This window comes from Schistocerca serialis, chromosome 10 (assembly GCF_023864345.2).
Source record: "Schistocerca serialis cubense isolate TAMUIC-IGC-003099 chromosome 10, iqSchSeri2.2, whole genome shotgun sequence".
Lineage (NCBI taxonomy): Eukaryota > Metazoa > Arthropoda > Insecta > Orthoptera > Acrididae > Schistocerca > Schistocerca serialis.
In genome coordinates, this window is record NC_064647.1 from 37697360 (window position 1) to 37720942 (window position 23583).

The 23583-nt window shown below is 40.7% G+C and overlaps 1 protein-coding gene across 2 annotated transcripts in view; it reads right to left on the reverse strand.

The window, feature by feature from the left end:
• The window catches only part of LOC126424814 (molybdenum cofactor biosynthesis protein 1), a 134035-nt gene that overhangs the window by 84911 nt on the left and 25541 nt on the right, over positions 1-23583 (reverse strand). For both annotated transcript variants that reach the window (XM_050087606.1, XM_050087607.1), the window contains exons 4-5: positions 17899-18125; positions 2702-2926 (exon numbers count right to left, since the gene is read on the reverse strand). In XM_050087606.1, coding sequence (XP_049943563.1) covers positions 2702-2926; positions 17899-18125 — 452 coding nt within the window. The remainder of the gene's footprint in view (positions 1-2701; positions 2927-17898; positions 18126-23583) is intronic.

Consider the following 23583-nt stretch of genomic DNA (forward strand, 5'->3'; position numbering starts at 1 on the left):
ACTATTTTTGACAGTGCTACCAATACAAACACATAATTTAACCTTTATAACAGAGCAATCCACAGCTTTCTACAGGGTGGTCCATTGATAGTGACCGGGCCAAATATCTCACAAAATAAGCATCAAACGAAAAAACTACAAAGAATGAAATTCGTCTAGCTTGAAGGGAGAAACCAGATGGCGCTATGGTTGGCCTGCTAGATGGCGCTGCCATAGGTCAAACTCATATCAACTGCATTTTTTAAAAATAGGAACCCCCATTTTTTATTACATATTCATGTAGTACGTAAAAAAATATGAATGTTTTAGCTGGACCACTTACTTCGCTTTGTGATAGATGGGGCTGTAATAGTCAAAAATGGTTCAAATGGCTCTGAGCACTATGGGACTTAACTTCTGAGGTCATCAGTCCCCTAGAACTTAGAACTACTTAAACCTAACTAACCTAAGGACATCACACACATCCATGCCCGAGGCAGGATTCGAACCTGCGACCGCAGAGGTCGCGCGTTTCTAGACTGTAGCGCCTAGCACTGCTCGGCCACTCCGGCCCGCTGCTGTAATAGTCACAAACATATAAGTATGTGGTATCACATAACATTCCGCCAGTGTGGACGGTATTTGCTTCGTGATACATTACCCGTGTTAAAATGGACCGTTTACCAATTGCGGAAAAGGTCGATATCATGTTGATGTATGGCTATTGTGATCAAAATGCCCAAGGGGCGTGTGCTATGTAGGCTGCTCGGTATCCTGGACAACATCATCGAAGTGTCCGGACCATTCGCCGGATAGTTACATTATTTAAGGAAACAGGAAGTGTCCAGCCACATGTGAAACATCAACCACGACCTGCAACAAATGATGATGCCCTAGTAGGTGTTTTAGCTGCTGGGGCAGCTAATCCACACATCAGTAGCAGACAAATTGCGCGAGAATCGGGAATCTCAAAAACGTCGGTGTTAAGAATGCTACATCAACATCGATTACACCTGTACCATATTTCTATGCACCAGGAATTGCATGGCGATGACTTTGAACGTCATGTACAGTTCTGCCACTGGGCACAGGAGAAATGACGGGACGATGACAGATTTTTTGCATGCGTTCTATTTAGCAATGAAGCATCATGCACCAACAGCAGTAACGTAAGCCGCCATAATATGCACTATTGGGCAACGGAAAATCTACGATGGCAGCGACAAGTGGAACAGCAGCGACCTTGGCGGGTTAATGTATGGTGTGGCATTAAGGGAGGAAGGATAATTGGCCCCCATTTTATCGATGGCAATCTAAATGGTGCAATGTATGCTGATTTGCAGCGTAATGTTCTACCAATGTTACTACAAGATGTTTCACTGCATGACAGAATGGCGATGTAATTCCAACATGATGGATGTCCGGCACATAGTTTGCGTGCGGTTGAAGCAGTATTGAATAGCATATTTCATGACAGGTGGATTGGTCGTCAAAGCACCATACCATGGCCCGCACGTTCACCGGATCTGACGTCCCCGGATTTCTTTCTGTGGGGAAAGTTGAAGGATATTTGCTATCATGATCCACCGACAATGCCTGACAACATGCGTCAGTGCATTGTCAATGCATGTGCGAACATTACGGAAGGCGAACTACTCACTGTTGAGAGGAATGTCGTTACACGTATTGCCAAAGGCATTGAGGTTGACAGACATCATTTTGAGCATTTATTGCCTTAATGTGGTATTCACAGGTAATCACACTGTAACAGCATGCATTCTCAGAAATGATAAGTTCACAAAGGTACATGTATCACATTGGAACAACCGAAATAAAATGTTCAAATGTACCTACATTCTGTATTTTAATTTAAAAAACCTACCTGTTACCAACTGTTCGTCTAAAATTATGAGACATATGTTTGGGACTATTACAGCGCCATCTATCACAAAGCAAAAAAAGTTGTCCAACTAAAACATTCATATTTCTTTACGTATTACACGAATATGTAATAAAAAATGGGGGTTCCTATTTAAAAAAACACAGTTGATATCAGTTTGAGCTATGGCAGCGCCTTATAGCAGGCCAACCACAGCGCCAGCTGGCTTCCCCCTTCGAGCTAGACAAATTTCGTTCTTTGTAGTTTTTTCGTTTGACACTTATTTCGTGAGATATTGGCCCGGTCACGATCATTGGACTACCCTGCATATAAAAAATTACCGATTTTATTAGGTCTTGAAGTAATGCATGTAAAAATTTTAACATTTTCAACTGGTGTAGATTATATTTTAGAAAATAAAATACTTCCCATGCAAGTTTATAAGTAATATACATATCATTTTATTCGGAAAATTGCAAATTTTATAATCAGATAAAAACCCGAAAAAGTGAAAAAGAATGTTTTCCCCTTCTAACTCCCCTTAAAGTTACGGAAATGTGCAAGCTTTCGGAGCCAGTGGCTTCTTCTTCTGGCAGAAACAATGAAGGGGAAGGAAAAGGGAAGAAAGAAAAGGATTGTCAAGGTTTAGGAAATGGGGAGAGTTGCAGAAAAGCTGCACAGAAACCCAGGCCAGGACAGACTTACTGAATGGGATGAGAAATATGTAACTAAACCAGTCCATCTCTCATACCACCAGCAGATGTGAAGTATTCTTGTGATTGGTAGTAAGTCACAAACATTAAATTATTTTCAATGTATGTTCATATGTAATACTGCACGTACCTTTGAGGTATCATTGGGCCCATTGGGAAGAGGTTCAAAATCAGGCCACTGCTTTCTAATTATTTGGAGCATTTCACTAAATGAGACCATCTTCCCATCATTCCATTTGTTGCCGCTGAAAGGCATGTACTCGATAAATCTTACATCAACATTTTTCTCTTTTGTTAACTCCACAAAACTGCACACTTCATCTTCATTAAAACCTCGCATTACAACACAATTTATCTGTGGAAGAAAGACACCATTAAAAACTTGGTATCAGATAAAGCATGGTTTAAACAGAGTTTGAAAGACTTTTCGATAGACAACTCATCCTACTCTATAGATGAATATCTTAACAGTGGCTGTTCGGCCAGCTGAAATAAGAATGTCTGTTAGATTTCAGTTCTGAGAGCAATTTGTCACAACAGTCAAGATTATGTACTTTTTGTTTGATAAATTTATTAATAGTGCATAACAATTTTTCAGTCTGACAGCGTATCAATTCTGAAACTATTAGCTGTTCCAGTTTGTATTGTATTCACCTAGTTTGACAATTTCCTGACAAATGATCAGGGTATTCAAATGTTTTATATTTTTTATGTTATACTTTCTGGCATGTTACTCACCCATGAGAATCATCTCATGTTTTGGGTCTTGGAACAAAAGCTGAATCTAATTTAATCTAACCTACAAAATAATGGTTCTACAAGTCTGTTGTTATATTTGTATACCTCACTGATTCTGTTAAATTAATCTTTTTCTCTCTTTTTAGAGAATGTGGGAATTTATCTTAGCATGCCAAGCTGTTAACCTTCTTAACAATTTACGAAAATTAAACTACATACATCTCCAATCTTTTTCCCCACTCCAATGCACACATCTTTTGCTGAAGGTATTATTTTAACTATTACATTAAATTAAGAAGCTTTCTTGAAACTGTGCTGCCATTTGTGAAACAAAGTTAAAAGTGTTCTCAAGATAAAAGGTCTTCACAAAAGGAGCATTTAGTATCTGTGCAGGTGGTAATACTGACAGCCTTCATATAAACAAGCCCAAATGGTAGAACATCCTGCTTTACACATACACGCAATGGCAGAAAAAAGGAAAAGAGCACATCTTTCATTCAAGCATTGAATATATAAACTGTTGAGACAAAACACTATGACCTCCTGTTTGATAATGTGTTTGTCCACTGTTGGAACACAATACAGCAGTGATTTTGTGTGGGACAAGTTCAACAAATTTCAGGTATGTTCCCAGCATTAGGTGAGGTATGTTCCCAGCATTATGCAGTACCGCATGTCTAAGCACAGGTCATGTAATTCCCATAAATTGGAGATCAGTGGTTTCTGGGTGCAGAACTGGTATCTGATAGCATCGCAGATGTATTCCATCAGATTCAGAAGGGGTGAATTTGATTCTGGCCTCATGACACTGAAAGTCATATTGTTGAAACATGTCACCTTCATTAGGGACAGGGTGCGGACAGTGCACAATAATGTTCACACAGAACAAAGCTGTTATGGAGCCTTCAGTTGCTACCACAGGACCCACAGAAGACCAGGTGAATGTCCTCCATAGCATAATATTGCTCCCACTGGCCTAAGTCTGTAGCAAAGTGCACCTTTCAATCACCAATTCACTCTGTTGACAGTGTATGTGCACAAAACCGTCAAGCAGGTGTAATGCGAAACACGAATGATTCAACCAGATGACACATTTCTATCGATTCACTGCCCAATCTCAATGCTCCTGAGCCACAGAAATTGTAATTCAACAGTGTTGTCAACATGGGAACATACAGTGGTTGTCTGCAGCAGAGCCCTATCTTTAACAATGTGCAATGAATGGTGTGCTCTGAAATACTCGTGCTTCCACCAGCACTGTGTCATCAGACCTGCCACAGAAATTAGCTTCCTCAGCCGAATGTCATCTTTTCCAAAGGAAGCATCCCAGCATTTGTCTTAAATCATTTAGGGAAATCAAGGAAAACCCAAATTTTGGTGGCCCAATGGGACTCGGGTCCATTGTCCTCTCGAAGGCAAGTCCACTGTCTGACCACTGTGGTGGCATGACCTAGTCTTAATTAAGCCAGAAAATCCTGGGAAATGCTGACATACTTATTGATTTAAGACATAACAATTTAAAACAATCCTTTCATGAATTTCACTACAATTTTCTGCTCTTTTGAAAACAAATTTCTTTTGACTGTTTTGATGTTGTTTAGTATGTTTAAATAATGATGGCAGTCTCTATAAAAGGGCAGTTTGACTTTTAAGTTTAGTTATACTGTTTTAAACTACATCCTTCATCTATTTGTCCACCCAGAAGTGCTATAGGATAAAACTTGAAGACTATGGTGAGGTGGTGGGGGACAGTAATGTGTTGAGAAGGAGGTGCTGCCAGAAATGAAGTGTGTGAGGTGACGTTATTGACACTGCATACAGGGAGAATAAAAATACTCTATTCCACATTCATCTACGTCTGGCCCCCATATGGTTTTACTTTTCTCCAATAAGAAAAAAGAAATTGTCAGTAACTGTCTTTATAAGGTCTTAAAAGGAAACAAACAATAGAAAATCTAGGCTGGAATAATGACCATATTATAAAAAAGATACATTGCTATTCACTGTATACAGGAGATGTTAGGTCACAGACAAGCACAACAAAAATACTACTAAACACGTAAGCTTTCGATCAGAAAGTCTTCTTCCAAAGTGGACAAAACACACACACACACACACACACACACACACACACACACACACACACACACACACGACCGCTGTTTCTCCCATGATGCGCAGTTGCTCCCAGTCTGGCCCTGGCAGCCAGAGACAGTGGTCATGTACGTGTGATCTGCATTTGCGTGTGTGTGTGTGTGTGTGTGTGTGTGTGTGTGTGTGTGTGTGTGTGTGTGGGGGAAGGGGGGGGGGAGGGTTTGCACCAAAAGCTTATGTGTTTAATAGGTGTTGTTGTTTTTTTTTTTTTTTTGTTTTTTTTTTTTTTTTTTTTTTCCCCTCCTGCCAGCAACACAACATCTACACTATACAGTGAGTGCCAATCTATCCTTTTCATAATACTGTCGTTATCACCTTGCCAAGAGGCATATTGTGGAGTAATCCGAAGGGCTCTACTAATCTGTACAAGAGGAAAGAGACCACAATCTCAATGTAAGTTTTTAGAAAACTGGTGTGTGCATTACTTCTGCAAACCTTTCAGAAAGGACACGGTATGCAATTCATTCAGCAAGATGAGTAATAAACAATATCAGCAATACTGCATCAAACTTGTTCACTTTCATCTTTGGATTAAACATTCGATTTCAGAGAGTACAGAATTTGGCAGAATCAAATTTTGGGGATATGTGGAACTGGGACAATGGAATATTTTTTAACCATTCAACAAACTAAGCACTGCTGATTGCTACTTTTATTGTGTCTGCTGCTGCAATGCATATATGAAACTGTAAGTGCAGCATCTATGATGGAATAAAATGTTATACAAATGAAACAAACAGGCACAGTGAAATAGAGTAGTATGGATCCAGAATGAGATTTTCACTCTGCAGCGGAGTGTGCGCTGATATGAAACTTCCTGGCAGATTAAAACTGTGTGCCCGACCGAGACTCGAACTCGGGACCTTTGCCTTACGCGGGCAAGTGCTCTACCAACTGAGCTAGGTCCCGAGTTCGAGTCTCGGTCGGGCACACAGTTTTAATCTGCCAGGAAGTTTCAGAGTAGTATGGCTCATCATTTCGGTCTCACAGATTAGCAGGTGTGGACTTGAAAGATTATACTGAAGAAGTTGAATCCAAAGGAGAGGATGTATCGTATTTACTCAAATCCAAGCCGCACTTTTTTCTAGTTTTTGTAATCCAAAAAACCGCCTGCGGCTTAGAATCGATTGCAAAGCAAGCGGAAGTTCTGAAAAATGTCGGTAGGTGCTGCCACAACTAACTTCTGCCGTCGAATATATGTAGCGCTACACAGGCATGCTTCGTAGGCACAAAGATAAATACTGGCGCCAAAACCTCTGCGTCAGTAAATAAATTAAAAAAAAAAAAAAAAAAGTGGAAGACGATTTTCATACATTATCCAACGAAGTAAATACAAATTCCGTATTGTTCATCTTCGAATGTAGCAGAACTTCAACGTATTACGAAAATCCGACTGGCAAGACTGTTTGGGATGTTTGTCAATATGGCCAACTCTACGTTCTGAATTTTTTCCTACCTGTGAGAAGAGATTGTTGCTAATAGGAACCTGATGAAATGTGAATCCAATGCAGTATTCTCTTCACCATAAGAGTAATACGAATATAAACATTTTGCCACGTATTCTTTTGTGTTTGCTGCTATCTTATTTAAATCCTGTCTGCCTAATAAACTACGAAACTAGAGTGAGACAACAGCAAACGCGGAAGAATATACGTATCGTGTCATGTTTATATTCGTATTATTCTTATGGCTAATAGTGATACAGTCAGAAATGAAGCACGGCAACTGACTAGATTTTTAAATCTAAGATGACTCTAATTTCTGTGCAGAATTTGATGTACTAAAGAAGCGGCCGCAAAGATTTTCAAATGGAGAAAAATTTTCGCCTAACTCTCGTTCAGAACACGTTCTATCATACGCAGTCTATTATTTGGTTCTTGTTGATCATTATCAAAGAAAGCAGCAATGTAAGTAACAACAAATAGCAGTCTCTTGCTGTTGTTTCGCTAATGAGACAATTTCTCTCTCCTTTTTTTTTTTAATAGTAAGTGGCGGTAGCGCGCACAAAAGCAAGCCATGCCGTGAGCGACGACGGGCCGCAAACACGCACTATCAGAATGCGACAAACAATGCACGACACAGTACAGTAATGCATTTTCAGCTTAGAGCGACATAAACGCCTATAACAAGGAAAACGGCACTTATCAGATCAAAGCAAAATAAGCAATCGATTCAAACCAGACGAAGCACGTGAAAAAGGAAGGGTACCCGTATAAATACGGACGGAGCACCTGACGCATAGCAATGGCTACCTGGTAAAGCTTAACTGCTAAGCTTACGACTCGAACCAAACTACTGTAGCTGTACTGTCATTCATTCGACCTAAATTGTGTCTCATATTACAATGGACCAACTTTGTTTCGATTTGAAGGTGCAGCCTAAAACTTTTCTCTCCCCTTGAATTTCGAGTCTCAAATTTCAGGTGCGGCTTAGATTCGGGAATTTTTTTTTTCCTTCCTTTACTTCGAGTCTCATTTTTCAGGTTTGAGTGCGGCTTAGATTTGAGTAAATACAGTAGGTGGTATTTCAACTAATTGTGACTATGAAATAAAACAAAGTACAGCCACGAGCTCTGACGAATCAAAGAGCAGTGATGAAGATTCTGATGAATAGTAAAGTATGAGTTAAGAAATAAGATGCTACTGAGATCGTATATTTTTGTTGTGTTGATGAATCTGTTAACAAACATATTCAAAAATGCACTGAAACATTGGCACATGCAGTGTTGGGAGGTGATAAACTGTCATTACTGTTAGAGGAGCTACGTATTTCTTGCTGTTCTACTCCTACATGACACTGTATCTGAAGGTATAGAATGAATCTTCACTGGCTAGAGAAATGGGTAACAATTTTACAAGTCTCTGCTGTCATGTAATCTCTTCAGGGAAATCATGACTGTACTAAGATTCGGTTTGTGGTTGACAAGGTCAGAGTCATTAAGAAATGCAAGGCAGCTACCGTGTCAGTCCTAGAAGAGAGAGACGTAGCAAACTGTCAAAGCATGTACATTCCCAGTCCATATATTTGTGGTAATGTACTAACCAAGTAATACTGAAGTGTGATCCAAGTTGCACAAATATGGCTTTAATAATAACCTCCGAACAATATGCCTCTAAGGACTCAACAAGACACACAACACTGATGTGCACATTACAAACTAGAATCACACAGAGAGTCAGTCAGCACTGTTCCACACTTCTATATGTGCGAGTCGCCAGCAGATGGCACGGCAGGGACCGCGCCGCACGCTTGGCTCCCAGAGACGGCCTCCAGCACCCGGCCTGCACTGATCAGTCGGTGACCAATTTAAAGACGCATGTACGGCAACACCACTCTCGGTGCACTCACACTGACACGTACTAGTAGCACGGTACAGCAGTGATGAGCAGTAGTACCCCTCCTGTCTTGCGCGGCTTTTATCTGGCTCTACAATTTACTTTCCTAGACCCACACAAATGCCTGATCCTCCTAATTCAATTTGCTCTGCAGACTATTTAAAATTCATAAAGAAAAAGGAGCCACAATTGCACTTTGTGTGCCAGTTACTTTCCAATGCATTGGCACCAGCTGATCGTATTTAAGAATACTCAACTTTCGTAGCCATACTTACAGCACATCCTTTGCTTCCTGGCCTAAATCCAAGTTAACTCCCAGTCCCCCCCCCCCCCCCGCCCCCCCCCCCCACACACACACACACGCGCGCCCCCCCCCCCCCCCCCTCCCCAACCAGCTAGTTGTGTGCTGTTATCTCACGTCACACCCTAGTCTATGAGTGCCCAGCTGTCTGTCACCTGACCCCTCTACCTGCACCCCTAGCTAGCCCACAGATGGCTCCCCACTCTCCCACGAGCCACTAAATGCTTCCCTCCAAACCCCTCCCAACCTCCCATCTCTCTCCATCTCTCACATTGCCTCAACCCACCCCATCCTACCCCACTCTACAGCCCCACCTCACTCCAGAACACTCACCGTGGGCCAGTAAAGAGCTGGCAGTTGAGCGACCACAACATAAGGAGACATGCATGCGCGTGTGAGTGTGTGTGTGTGTGTGTGTGTGTGTGTGTGTGTGTGTGTGTGTGTGCGTGTTTTCCCTACAGCTAGAAAAAGAAAGTGCATTCTGGAAGCTCGCCAAGCAACGTACCTTTTAGTTTGGAAGGTAGAAGACGAGGTACTGGTGGAAGTAAAGCTGTGAGGACGGGTCATGAGTCGTGCATGGATAGCTCAGATGGTAGAACACTTGCCCACAAAAGGCAAAGGTCCCAAGTTTGACTCTTGGTCCGGCACACAGTTTTAATCTGCCAGGAAGTTTCATATCAGTGCACACTCCACTGCACAGTGAAAATCTCATTCTACATACCTTTTGTTCGTGTGCCTATCGATGAGACAGTGCTTCTGCCTTTTGGTGAGTCATCTCCTTTATTCCTAAATAATTCGTAATTTTCAACCGAAACTTTCCGTACGTTATTATTGCATCCTACAGTACAATATGCAATTTCCACAATATGTGGTCATCTGTGAATATAATGGGGGTAACAACTGTAGGAGACCAAAAACTGACTGCAGTAAGCAAGTTCAAGTTATTGTACGCTGCAGTAGTTATGCAGAGGTGAAGAGGGTCACACAGAATAGGCTAGCATGGGCAACTCCATGAAACCAATCTTCAGATGGAAGATCACAACAATAAAATCATTTGATTCAGCATACACCAGACTCCAAACAGCGTACACAACCTGTATGCTCAGAAACACAGAAAATCATATTGGTTCCATCAGCAGGAAACTTCAGCCCGTAATTGTTATGGAACACTGCGGCGATTTTGTTCATTAATAAAACCCAAAACTGGGGAGTAATAAGAGAGTATTGTTGTAACTTCTTATCAACCTGGTTACCAAAATACATATTAAGAAGACTGGTAAAGTGTTATTTTAAAGGGGTCACTCCAAAGCCCCACGAAAGTATTTGAGCAATGTATAAAATTAGAGAATCAGTGCACAATATTGAAAGCCTATCTACATTATCTATATCTGCATGACTAGTCTGTAATTCACAATTAAATGCTGGCAGGGGATTCAGCGAACCACCCTCAACCTCTTTATCTACCATTCCACTCCCCTACAGCATTTGAGGAAAAACGAACACTTCAATATTTCCGTACAAGCTCTGATTTCTCTTATTTTATTACAATGATCATTTCTCCCTATGTAAGAGGGCTCTAACATAATATTTTCACATTCGGAGAAGAAAGTTGATGATTGAAATTTTAAGAACCTGCTCCAGCAAAATGCTTTTGCTTTAATGACTGCCACCCCAATTCACATGCGATATCTGTGGCATTTGCTTTCCTGTTTCCCAATAATACAAAATGAGCTGCCCTTCTTTGAACTTTTAAATGACGTCCTCTGTCAGTCCTATCTGGTAAGGATCCCACACCATGCAGAATACTCCAAAAGAGGACAGACAAGTATAGTTGTAGATAGTCTCTTAAGTAATCCTAATCTTCTAAATGTTTTACTATTAAATCACAGTCTTTTGTTTGCTTTCCCACTGCATTATCTATGTGAGCATTCCAATTTAAGTTATTTGTAAATGTAATTCCTAAGTATTCAGTAGACTTCACAGCCTTTAGATCTGCGTGAATTATCAGGTAACCAAAATTTAGTAGATGCCTTTTACTACTCATGCGGATGACATAACAATTTTTATTATTTAAGGTCAGTTACCACTTTTTGCATCATATGGATAGGTAGCCTAAATCATTTTGCAGTTCATTTTGATCATCTGATCACTTTACAAGACAGTAAATGATTTGCAAGACTGTAAATGATAGCATCATCTGCAAACAATCTAAGAGGACTGCTCAGATTCTCTCTTTAATTGTTAATGTAGATCGACAACAGCAGGTGGTCTATAACACTTCCTTGAGGAATGTCAGGTACTTCTGTTTTACTTGACAATTTTCCATCAATTACTATGAACTGTGACCTTTCTGACAGGAAACCACACATCCAGTTGCACAACTGAGACAATACTCCATAGGCACACAATATGATTAGAAAATGCTTGTGAGGAACTGTTTCAAAAAGTCTTCTTGAAATCTACAAATATGGAATCAATTTGAGATCCCCAGTCGACAGCACTTATTACTTTGTGTGACTAAAGAGCTAGCTGTGTTTTAAAAGGTCGATATTTCTGAATCTATCTTGGCTATTTATCAATGAATCATTATCTTTGAGATAATTCATAATATTCAAACACAATATATGTTCCAAAATCCTATGCAAATCAACATTAGTGATATAAGTCTGTTATTTAGCAGATTACTCCTCTTTTCTTTCTTGAGCATTGGTGTGACCTGATGTGTCGGCAGCTGGGCCGACACCTTGTAGGTCGAGATGGCTGAAAATGCACGCTAGACTAACGCAGACGGGCGTGAAGTACTGGAACAGGCTACGTAATTAATGCTATGAATAAAAGTACGTAGCTGGATTAATACTTATCTTTAATCAATCATTGTGGTACATCGCTCTTGACTATACACAGGAGACTTTAATTACAATCACTGTAAGGCTAATGGCGCCTTGCTAGTTCGTAGCCATTAACTTAGCTGAAGGCTATTCTGTCTCTCGGCTAATGAGAGAGAATGGCTTCGTACATCTAGTCGCTAGCTAGGTCGTCCGTACAACTGGGGTGAGTGCTTGTTCGTATCACGAGACCTGCCTTGTGGTGGCGCTAGGTCTGCGATTACACCGTGGCGACACGCGGGTCCGACATGTACTAAATGGACCGCGGCCAATTTAAACTACCACCTAGCAAGTGTGGTGTCTGGCGGTGACACCACATGACCTGAGCAACTTTTCAGTCTCTAGGTATGGATCTTTATCAAATGAGCGGCTATACAGGGTGTTACAAAAAGGTACGGCCAAACTTTCAGGAAATATTCCTCACACACAAAGAAAGAAAATATGTTATGTGGACATATGTTCGGAAATGCTTACTTTTCATGTTAGAGCTCATTTTATTACTTCTCTTCAAATCACAATAATCATGGAATGGAAACACACAGCAACAGAATGTATCAGCGTGACTTCAAACACTTTGTTACAGGAAATGTTCAAAATGTCCTCCATTAGAGAGGATACATTCATCCACCCTCCGTCGCATGGAATCCCTGATTCGCTGATGCAGTCCTAGAGAATGGTGTATTGTATCACAGTCGTCCACAATATGAGCACGAAGAGTCTCTACTTTTGGTACCGGGGTTGCGTAGACAAGAGTTTTCAAATGCCCCCATAAATGAAAGTCAAGAGGGTCGAGGTCAGGAGAGCGTGGAGGCCATGGAATTGGTCCGCCTCTACCAATCCATCGGTCACCGAATCTGTTGTTGAGAAGCGTACGAACACTTCGACTGAAATGTGCAGGAGCTCCATCGTGCAAGAACCACATGTTGTGTCGTACTTGTAAAGGCACATGTTCTAACAGCACAGGTAGAGTATCCCGTATGAAATCATGATAACGTGCTCCATTGAGCGTAGGTGGAAGAACGAAACTAAAATGAGCTCTAACATGGAAATTAAGCGTTTCCGGACACATGTCCACATAACATCTTTTCTTTATTTGTGTGTGAGGAATGTTTCCCGAGAGTTTGGTTGTACCTTTTTGTAACACCCTGTATATGATTTCTAATGGAGCTATTGCATCAGCATTCTCTGAAAGAAACATAACTGCTTTATTACACTGAGGAGAGCTACCACTAAGTTACAGTTGCAGTTGTCCTTGATTTGAATACTGCAATATTTACTTTCTTGTCTTTGGTGAAGAAATTTCAGAAATCCGTGTTTAGTAACCCTGCTTTAGTAGCACTGTCATCAGTAACATTACCACAGCTATTGCGCAGTGAAGGTATTGGTTGTGTCTTGCCATTGGTGTACTACACATGCAACCAGAACCTCTTTGGATTTTCTTCCAGATTTCAAAACGAAGTTTCACTATGGGAACTATTAAACACATCTTGCACTGAAACCCACCCTAAGTTTCGAGCTTCAGTAAAACATCGCTAATCATGGAGATTTTGCATTCTTTTAAATTTTGACATGCTTTTTTTCATTGCTTCTGCAGCTGAGTTTTGACATTTTTTGTGCACTACCCTTTTAATTTATTTGGTATCCTTTCAATTTATTTGGTATATATCTCTTAATTGATGTCTATACTATTTCTCTGAATTTAAACCATGTCTGGTCTACACTTACATGTCAGACTTGAAGGAGTAGAGACTTAGTAGAGACCGTCTCCTTGGAAGGCATTAAGTTAATTTTTATCTGCTTTCTCATTAAATGCCCTGTTGTGTAGGGCTGAAAATTAATAGAGATAAGGCAAACAGACTGTGCAAAGTAAGTGGAAATTACTCGTCTCTTCCCCAATTACAGTGCAATAGAAGATACTACAAGATGTTGACGGATTTCCATATCTCGGTAGCTTTATATGTAATAATGAGGTCACAGATGCAGAAATCACCAGCAGAACTGGAAAATCAGTCCATATGGCAATTAGGTCTGTAATATGTCAACAAAGCTTTGACTGACCTTTTAACACCTGGAACTTTTGCAAAGAATCCTCAATGCATGGACACAAACTTGGAGGAGGGTGAGAACTTGGCAGCTGATCGAGTGAAGTAGTGGAAACCAGTTCCTTGTATGGTACACAGCAAATCTGAGTAAGTAAGTAAGTAAGTAAAGTAAGTAAGTACAACTGGGGATTTTGCAAAACTGTTGGATGATCAATATTATTGTCTAGATTTGACACTGTTGGACTTCTACCTTTTCCTTGATGTGTATTCTACAAATTGTGAGTTTTATGAGAAAGCTGATAGGTACTTACCAATCAACCTTCCCTCACACAAACTGACATTGTCTCTTTATAAATTCTACTGTGCTAACAATTATCTACTGAGAATCCTCAACGAGGTCTCCGCAGCTCAAATCAGCCAGTTTCTTTTAAATTTCTGTCTTTGGCTATAATTGTCTTCCAAGTATGGTGACACAACGTCCTGTCATGAAACTTTTGCCTTTACACTTGTTTACTTTTCTGGACACTGCCTTTTTCTGCTCTGTACACTAAATACACTATGTGAGTAACGCCCAATCTCCAACAACCAATCGTGAACTGTAAACAGTTGTAAACTCTACCAGGGCACATAAAAAACAATTAACATTTGTGTTTTAGTGTTCTAAGCTGTGAGGTCATCAGCAGACAAATAATTTAGTACCTATTCCTGGACAGCCGGAGTGGCCGTGCGGTTCTAGGCGCTACAGTCTGGAACCGAGTGACTGCTACGTTCGCAGGTTCGAATCCTGCCTTGGGCATGGATGTGTGTGATGTCCTTAGGTTAGTTAGGTTTAATTAGTTCTAAGTTCTAGGCGACTGATGACCGCAGAAGTTAAGTCGCATAGTGCTCAGAGCCATTTGAACCTATTCCTGACGTGCTGTTGTTTGGAACAACAACTGACATGATCCAAAATATTACTTTCTTTTATTATAGCTTCACTTTATTTTGTCTAATGATTACTAATTTCAGTATCAAATTCCATCATCAAGCCACTATATGATCAGAAAGCATAGTATATCGTTAAAATATTGTTTAATAAACAGATTACCATTATATCATCATTCCTTAAAGTAATGTCCAAAGTGGAAGGACAGATGATTAATTTTGAGTATATACAAAAGTCAGAGTACTGAACCGGATATGAAAGAAGGAAGACCAGTAGAGCTGTGAGAGACGGGTGCCTTCTATCACCTTACTTCCTTAATATGTTCATCAAGGAAGTAATAACAACAACAACAAAGAAAAGATGACAAGAATCAAAAGGTAATTTCTGGAATACTCCAAGGAAATGTGATAGGGCCATTACATTTACAATGTATATAAATGATCCAGTAGAAAGTGTCAGAGGCTCCTTAATATTGTTCACAGGTACTACACTTGTCCATCAGAAAGTAGCAACAACAGAAGACAGTATCAATTTGCACAATGACCTGCAGAGGATTGGTGAATGATGCAGGCTCTGGCAGCTGATCCTGCACATAAATAAATGTAACATATCACACACACACACACACACACACACACACACACACACACACACACAGGAAAAGAAATCCAATACTGTACAACTACACTATTAATGACAAATTGCTGGAAACAGAATCTACCATAAAATATCTAGAAGTAACTATCCAGAGCAACCTTAAAGTGGAATGACCACATAAAACAGCAATAGAAAAGCAGATGCCAGACTAAGATTCACAGGAAGAATCTTAAGTGAATGTAAATTACCCCTGTGTCCTTACCCAGTAGGACTGACAGAAGAGAGAAAGAAGATCCAACGAAATGCGGAGTGTTTTGTCACAGGATCATTTAGTCACCGTGAGATCATTACAGAGATGCTCAGCAACTCCAGTGGTAGATGCCATAAGAGAGCAGTTGTGCATCACGGAAAGATTTACTACCCAAATATCGAGAGAGTAGTTTCCGAGAAGAGTCTGACAACATAATAGTTTCTCTCATATACAATTCACGAAATGATCACGAGAAGAAAATTTGAGAAGTTAGAGATAATACAGAAGCGTACTGACAGTCATTCTTCCCAAGCACTTTTCACAAGTGGAACAAGGCAGAGGGGATCAGTTGGTGGCATGAGACGTACCCCCTGCCACACACAGTTAGGTGGTTTTTGGAGCATGATGTCGATATGGAAACTTAATTGCATGCATATACACTGCAGATTGACGACATTGCAATAGTAAATCAGAGTAGGAACTAAATAAAACGTTTCAGGCCTTAAATCAAGAAATGGTAAAACTAAAGCTAAAAATGAATACAAAGAAGACAAAAGTTATGGCTACAGACAAGAAAGGAGGTGGAGGTAGGACTGACACAAGAACAGGCAATGAGCAACTCAAGAAAGGAACTGAAATTCACTATCTCAGTAGCATTTTGCAAGAAAACAATCAATATTTCAAGGCATTCAAGAAAAGAATAGCACAGGTGAAGAGTTCCTTCCAAAATAAGAAGAAGCTGCAACTGAATAAACATATCAGCTTCCACATTAACAAAATATTTGTAAAGACCTTTGTGTGGAGTGTTCTGACACACAGATGCAAAATCTGTACATTAGAAAAGCCAAAGGAAGCTCGCCTCAAACCTGCTGAAATGTGGTTCTGGAGGAGAAGTACAAGAACTAGCTGCATTGACAGAAAAATTAAAGGAAATAGGAGAGAAGAAAGAACCACTGAAAGTTATAGGCCAGGGCAAAGCAAAATACACTGGACACTTAACTGGAGACGATAATCTTTTAAAAAACATTTCTGAAGGCAAGATCGTAGGTAAGAAAACAAGGGGATGACTGAGAACATCCTATTTAAACAATATGATCAATGAATGGGATTTTCTTCACACATGGAGATGAAGACAACTGCTGAAGAGAGGAAGCTGTGGCTGCAGAGACAAGGTTTAACCTTTTGGAAGAGTAAGGACAAACTAATACAAAATATGATTCTGCATGGTAGCTACATATGGAATAAATGACAACTTCTTGTGTGCAGTCATCAAGTCACTTACCCCAGTAGGTGTGTTATCTACTAAAAGTAAAGGTCACTGTTGTGCTTTCAATAGATGTGAACTGCACCCTGAAAATGGTATGTCTAGTTTGCAGTTGTACAGAAGCTTTTTATTTTGCAAAATGGTTCAAATGGCTCTAAGCACTATGGGACTTAACATCTGAGGTCATCAGTCCCCCAGACTTAGAACTACTTAAACCTAACTAACCTAAGGACATCCCTACCCGAGGCAGGATTCGAACCCGCGACCGTAGCAGCAGCACGGTTCCGGACTGAAGTGCCTAGAACCGCTCGGCCACAGCGATCAGCTTTTATTTTGCAAAGAAATTTTTGATAATAAGATGAACTGATGCTGGTACTTGCTACTGAAACCAGTAGTACTTAGACACAACAAAAGTGTGACTACAGAATTAAGAATAATTTTTCCAAACAATCGAGTATTTTTTTCAAAACAACACCACAATAGAGGAAACTTATTTTAAACTAAAGACACAAAAGAAAAAAAGAGAAACTGTAAAGATCTTGAGTCTCATAAGACTCTCTTGGGAGGAAAATATAAGATATTTAATTGGTAAACTTGCAAGGCATACTTTTTTATGTTGTATAAACTACGAAACTGTTAGCATCGTCAGCTAAAATTTACCTTCCTTCACTTACAGCTGCAGTGTGGAGACAGGGGTGATGGTGGGAGCGGGGATGGGGGCGAGGGTGAGGGCGTACTGCTTTAAAATGGTGATTCTTGTATTGATATTCTTAACAATAGATTTATATCTTTTGCTTATGAAAGTCTGCATGCGATGACAGCCGCACTAGTAATACCTTCACAGGGTCGTATTCAAGTTGCAAGGCTAGATCTATGCCAGCCATGACACGCTCCCAGCCTTTCCTCCTCGTGATCTGGTTGTAGCGTTGGGACTGCAGGGTGTCTAAGCTGATGTTCAGACCGTCAAGCCCTGCCCTCTGCAAGGCAACCAGCTGTCTTGTCAACATGAGGCCATTGGTTGTCATTAAGACACTTTCGAGATCTTTTATTTTCTTCAAGGCACCTGTGAAACAGCAAATTATTCTAAAGAAACTGAAACAAATAATTTGTAACATTGCTGCTGCATATGAAACAAAACTCCAGTTGATAAATTGAAAAAACAAATTCCTTAAAAGTTAACTGTACATTTGCCCTAATACAAAGAGATGAGAAGGGTTAATAAACTGAATTGAAGAATGCAAGTTAAGATAGCAATGAAAAAATAATTGGAGGCATAAGATCCCCTAATGCAACAGGGAAATGGGAATCAATATGAACCATTACCCAACTACTGTCAACTGATTCCATGTCTCCATGCACACTGTATAAACCACTGTGGGTTGTACAACAAAGTACATTGTTGTACCACACATTATGGTTTTTCCCCATTTAATGCTCATGTGGAGCGTGGGAAGAATGATTCTTCAAATGGTTCTGTGCATGCTGTAATTAATCTTGCCTTCATGGTCCCTATAGGAGTGATACATGTGTGGTTATTGTATAATCCCTAAATACCTCGCTTAATACAGGTTCCTGAAATTTCATAAGTTGGGTTTTGTCATATATTTGGCGTCTATCTTCACTTGTCTGGCATTTCCAATTTTTAGTAGCTTCTTGACGCTCTCCCACGCATCAAATAAATCTATGATCAATCATGCTACACTATTTTGTATACATTCAATGTCTGCCATTAGCCTTATTTGTTATGGGTCATACTTAAGCAATATTCTAGAATGGGCCACACAAGTATTTTGTAAGCAATGTCCTCTATAGACTGATTGCATTTTCCAGTATCTTACCAACGAATTGAAGTCTGCATTCTGCTTTGCCTACAAGTGAGTCTATGTCATCATTTCATTTCATCCAGATATTTGTATGAGTTGACCAATTAAAACTGTGATTATTTGATAATGTAGTCATACAATACTGTCTTTTATTTGTTTTGTGATGTGCTCCAATTTACATTTCTGAAAACTTAAACTCAGTTGCCTATCTTTGGATCAATTTGAAATGTTATGATCTGACTCAATATTTGTGCAGATTTTTTTCCGGCAATAATTCATTATAGACAACTCTATCATCCAGGAAAAGTATGAGGTTCCTTATAATATCGTCTTCCAGAACATTAAGGTACAACATTAATGTAATGGTATAAATTACAATAACTGTATAAATACGTTTATAAGTGTGTAAAATACATTGAACTATTTGCTACAACAAAACATTGTACTGGTATACTCAGCAAGATGTTAAATCAGCAGATAGCTACATTTTATGTTCAACATTTTGTGTACAGCATATATGCTGGAAAGGATTTATACCCAAATTAAATAAATCTGAAGAAATGGTAGTGTGTGTCTGGAAAAAAATCCATAAAAACTCATACAGTCCAATTTGCTATTATGTCACTGTTACTGAAATATAATACAAAGTAACTGAATTCGATGAACATTCTCAGAGTGCAATATGCCTCAGAGTGAAATGCACAGTAATGTCAACATTATTTTTCAAGGCTATGTTTGTGAAAATGGATGAAAGCAAACCACACATTTTGTTCTCAATCTGCGGAAGCATTATGCACTGTGAAACACTGTACTGCTGTTCTACATAAAAGCTGTCTCATTGCCAACATCTTTCCCCTGCTGGCTGTTCTACACTTCTCATCACTGACTCAAAACGTTGTAAGATATTTTATGCTGTATGACACCACAGTCCAATCTGGTTAGGATAGCATAAAAATAATATATGAATTTCAGTATCGAAACTGGAACAGCAGAAAAGGTAGGAAACAGCAGAAATTTACTTGTAAGGGTGCATACATGATTAAATTTTGGGAGTATTGGGTGCAGACTTAAGTACACAGAGCTGCTGCCAACTGACAGGAACAACAGCTCTCATCACACTGGATATCAAATCGAGCTTGGATTACAGCCATGGGTACATCAGTTCATGCTACTCAACTGTATGTCATATGTCAGAGTTCATCAACTGTAGTGGCTGGCGACTGGTGGCATACCCATCTCTTGGCATCCTGTGAACAGACGTTCTCCACAGGTGACAGATTTGAAAAAAATGCTGGATACGGCAACAGTGGAACACTCTCTGTATCGAGGTAGCTCAGTACAGCTCAGGTGATGTGTAGTCTTGCATTATCTTGTTAAAAGATAACATCACGGAGCCCTTGAAAATAGGGCACAGCGATAGGCCTTAACAAAACACAAATGCAATGGCTGCTGTCCAAATTACTGGCTATGTGAACCAGAGGTTGTGACATGTATCCAGTTGCACCCCATACCATCACATCACATGCTGGACCCGCATGAGAATGACAGGTACAATCTGGCCAGGTCTGTTGGCATCAGAGCCTCCACACACAAGTACATCAATTGCGACGATGTTGCAGAACCGAGACTCATCTGATACGATGACACAGTGCCACTCCTGTGTCTGGCATTGTTGTCAGTTGCACCGCTATCAGTTCACCTCTCTCTACAGCTGCATTAAGGGCTTGACAGTCTGTGCTGCTCCAGATGCCATCACATTGTCTGTGTGGATACTTGTCTCACTGTATACTAGCCCACTTCCCGACTAAATGTACACAACTTCACTGCAGGATCACGTACGCATGAGCGAACACTTGTCTGCCCTCTCAGGTGCTAGTTGGGTGGCACTACTGAGGCCCTGCAAGGCATTTAGCATAGCCCTCCTGAACCTACCAATTCTATGTTCGCACAAAATGAGATTCTGAGCAATGCAAGCAGCAATATAGTGAAACAATAAACCAGAGTCTCAGCAGACCATGAGCCTGCCACTGCCAAATCTGGAATGCTGATAAACATTTCTCCTTCTTCCATTATGCTTAACACGATCTTCATGTAAACAACCATCTTCATCTTCTTCTTCTTCTTCTTCTTCTTCTTCTTCTTCTTCATCTTCATCTGTTATGTGGATAACACACTTGTCATCTGGCCTCATGGAAGAGACAAACTTCTTGACTTCTTTGTACATCTGAACTCCACACGCCACAAAATCAAATTCACTTTGGAGACCAAAGAAGAAGGAAGACTACCATTCCTGGACATCATAGTCAGGAGAATAACGGACAGCACCCTGTGCCACAGCGTGTATCAGAAGAGAAAGCACACTCATCTGTATTTGCATGCAGATAACTGCCACCACTGGGTCACAAATAGTGGGGTACTAAAAACACTAGTACACAGGACGCACACCACCTCAGATGCAGAGTTTCTGCTCTACTGAAAAAGCACTTCGTAATAACTGTCTTTTACCTGTCCAATAAAACACGGACATTTTTAGGGAGTGTAAAAGATGGTTGCGGTTTGCAGGAGGTCAGGGTGTACTAGAATCTGTGCCAGTGTGGTAAGGCACATATTGTACAAATAGAGCACAGCATCAGAGATCGCTGTCAAGAACACCAGCAGCCCACTTGATTAATGTACTCCAGCGAGGAGGAGGAGGAGGAAATTAGTGTTAAAGTCCCATCGACAACAAGGCCATTAGAGATGGAGCACAGGCTTATATTAGGGAAGGAAATCAGCTGTGCCCTTTCAAAAGAACCATCCCAGCATTTGCCTTAAGCAATTAAAAGAAATCATGGAAAATCTAAATCAGAGTGGCTGGACACATGTTTGAACCATTGTAGTTCTCCTGATCGTGAGTCCAGTGTGCCAACCATTGTACTATCTCACTCAGTTGCAGCCCACCAAGTCAGGAGTCTTAGAGCACTGTTCATCAGACAATCATGATATGGAATATGAATGTAGCAGGATTTGAGTGCTGACCTTCAAATACTGGGACAATGTTGTTAGAGAAGCCACTGAAATTCGCACAGGGGGTAATCTTATCAATCGGAACTGCAGCTGGGCTCTCAGCAAGGCTTGGGAACTCACACTGGTTCTAATTAAGAAGAAGCTCAGCAAACGCAAAAATCTGGTGACCAGGGCAGATAGAGCTGCTATACTGACACTACCACAGATGCCAACGCAAGCATCTCCATGGCTTCTGATGTGCACCCTCGGACATGGACCACAGGAATAAAGGCTTGCAGTGGGAGGGGGATATACACTGAAGTGGCAAAGAAAATGGTATAGGTATGTGTACTCAAATACAGAGAGATGTAAATATTCAGAGTACAGCGCTGCAGTCGGCAATGCCTGTATAAGACAACAAGTGTCAGGTGCAGTTGTTAAGCTGGTTACTGCTGCTACAATGGCAGCTTATCAAGATTTAAGTGAGTTTGAACATGATGTTACAGTCGGCACATGAACTATGGTACTCAGCATCTCCAAGGTAGTGATGAAGTGTGGATTTTCCCGTACAACCATTTCAAAAGTGTACCATGAACATCAGAAATCCAGTAAAACATCAACTCTCTGATATCGCTGCAGCCGGAAAAAGATCCTGCAAGAACAGGACTAATGATGACTGAAGAGAATCGTTCAATGTGACAGAAGTGCAATCCTTTTCAGTGTTGGGCCATCAACAAGGTGGTTGGTTGGTTTAAAAGGGGGGGGATCAAACTGCTGGGTCATTGGTCCCTCATTCCTATTAAAATAATTCCACAAGGGTGGGAGCAAAATAACTGAGACATACAAAACACAGGTGGAAGAAAGGAGAAAACCACAAGAATGACAGAAGGGCAACAAACATTAAATTGACAAAATCAGACAAGAAAACCACAGAGAGACGCAAGAAATGTGTAGAAGAGAACAGATTACCATGGCTGGCTGACCATGAGAATAAAAAGGAGAAGCCAGCCAACACATTAAAACCTCCACCCTAAAAGCACTAGGGTGGAGGACACAGTGGGACAAAGGAGATGGACTAAAAATTAGATCAAATGACAAAACCCACCCTCCTAAATAAAACCTAAAATTAAAGCGGTTGTTGAGGCATTGTCATCCAACACCGAAGGTAGGGTGCTGTGAGAGTTAAAAGTCCGCCACAGAGCGTCAAAAGTGGGCAGTCCAGCAAGAGGCGGACAACCGTCATTTGTGAGGCACAGTGACACTGAGGTGGGTCCTCAAAACGGAGGAGGTAACCATCCGTTAGCCACATATAGCTGTATGGCCAATGCAGAGCCGGCAGAGGACAACTGATTTCCTGCGAGAGGATGGCGTGGAAGACTTCTACACATTTGTAGTCTCCTTAATGACATGCAGTTTGTTGTGCGTACTGTTATGCCATTCCGTCTCCCAAAACCGGAAAACCCTGTGGCGTAAGGAAGAACACAAGTCAGTTTCGGAGATGCCCATTTCCAAAAGCGGTTTCCACGTAGCCTGTTTGGCGAACCTGTCAGCAAGTTCATTGCCTGGGATTCCAACGTGTCCCGGGGTCCACACAAACACCACTGAACAACAGGGCCATTCCAGGGCATAGATGGACTCCTGAATAGACACTACCAAAGGAAGGCGAGGGTAGCACTGGTTGATAGCTTATAGGCTGCTGAAGGAGTCAGTACA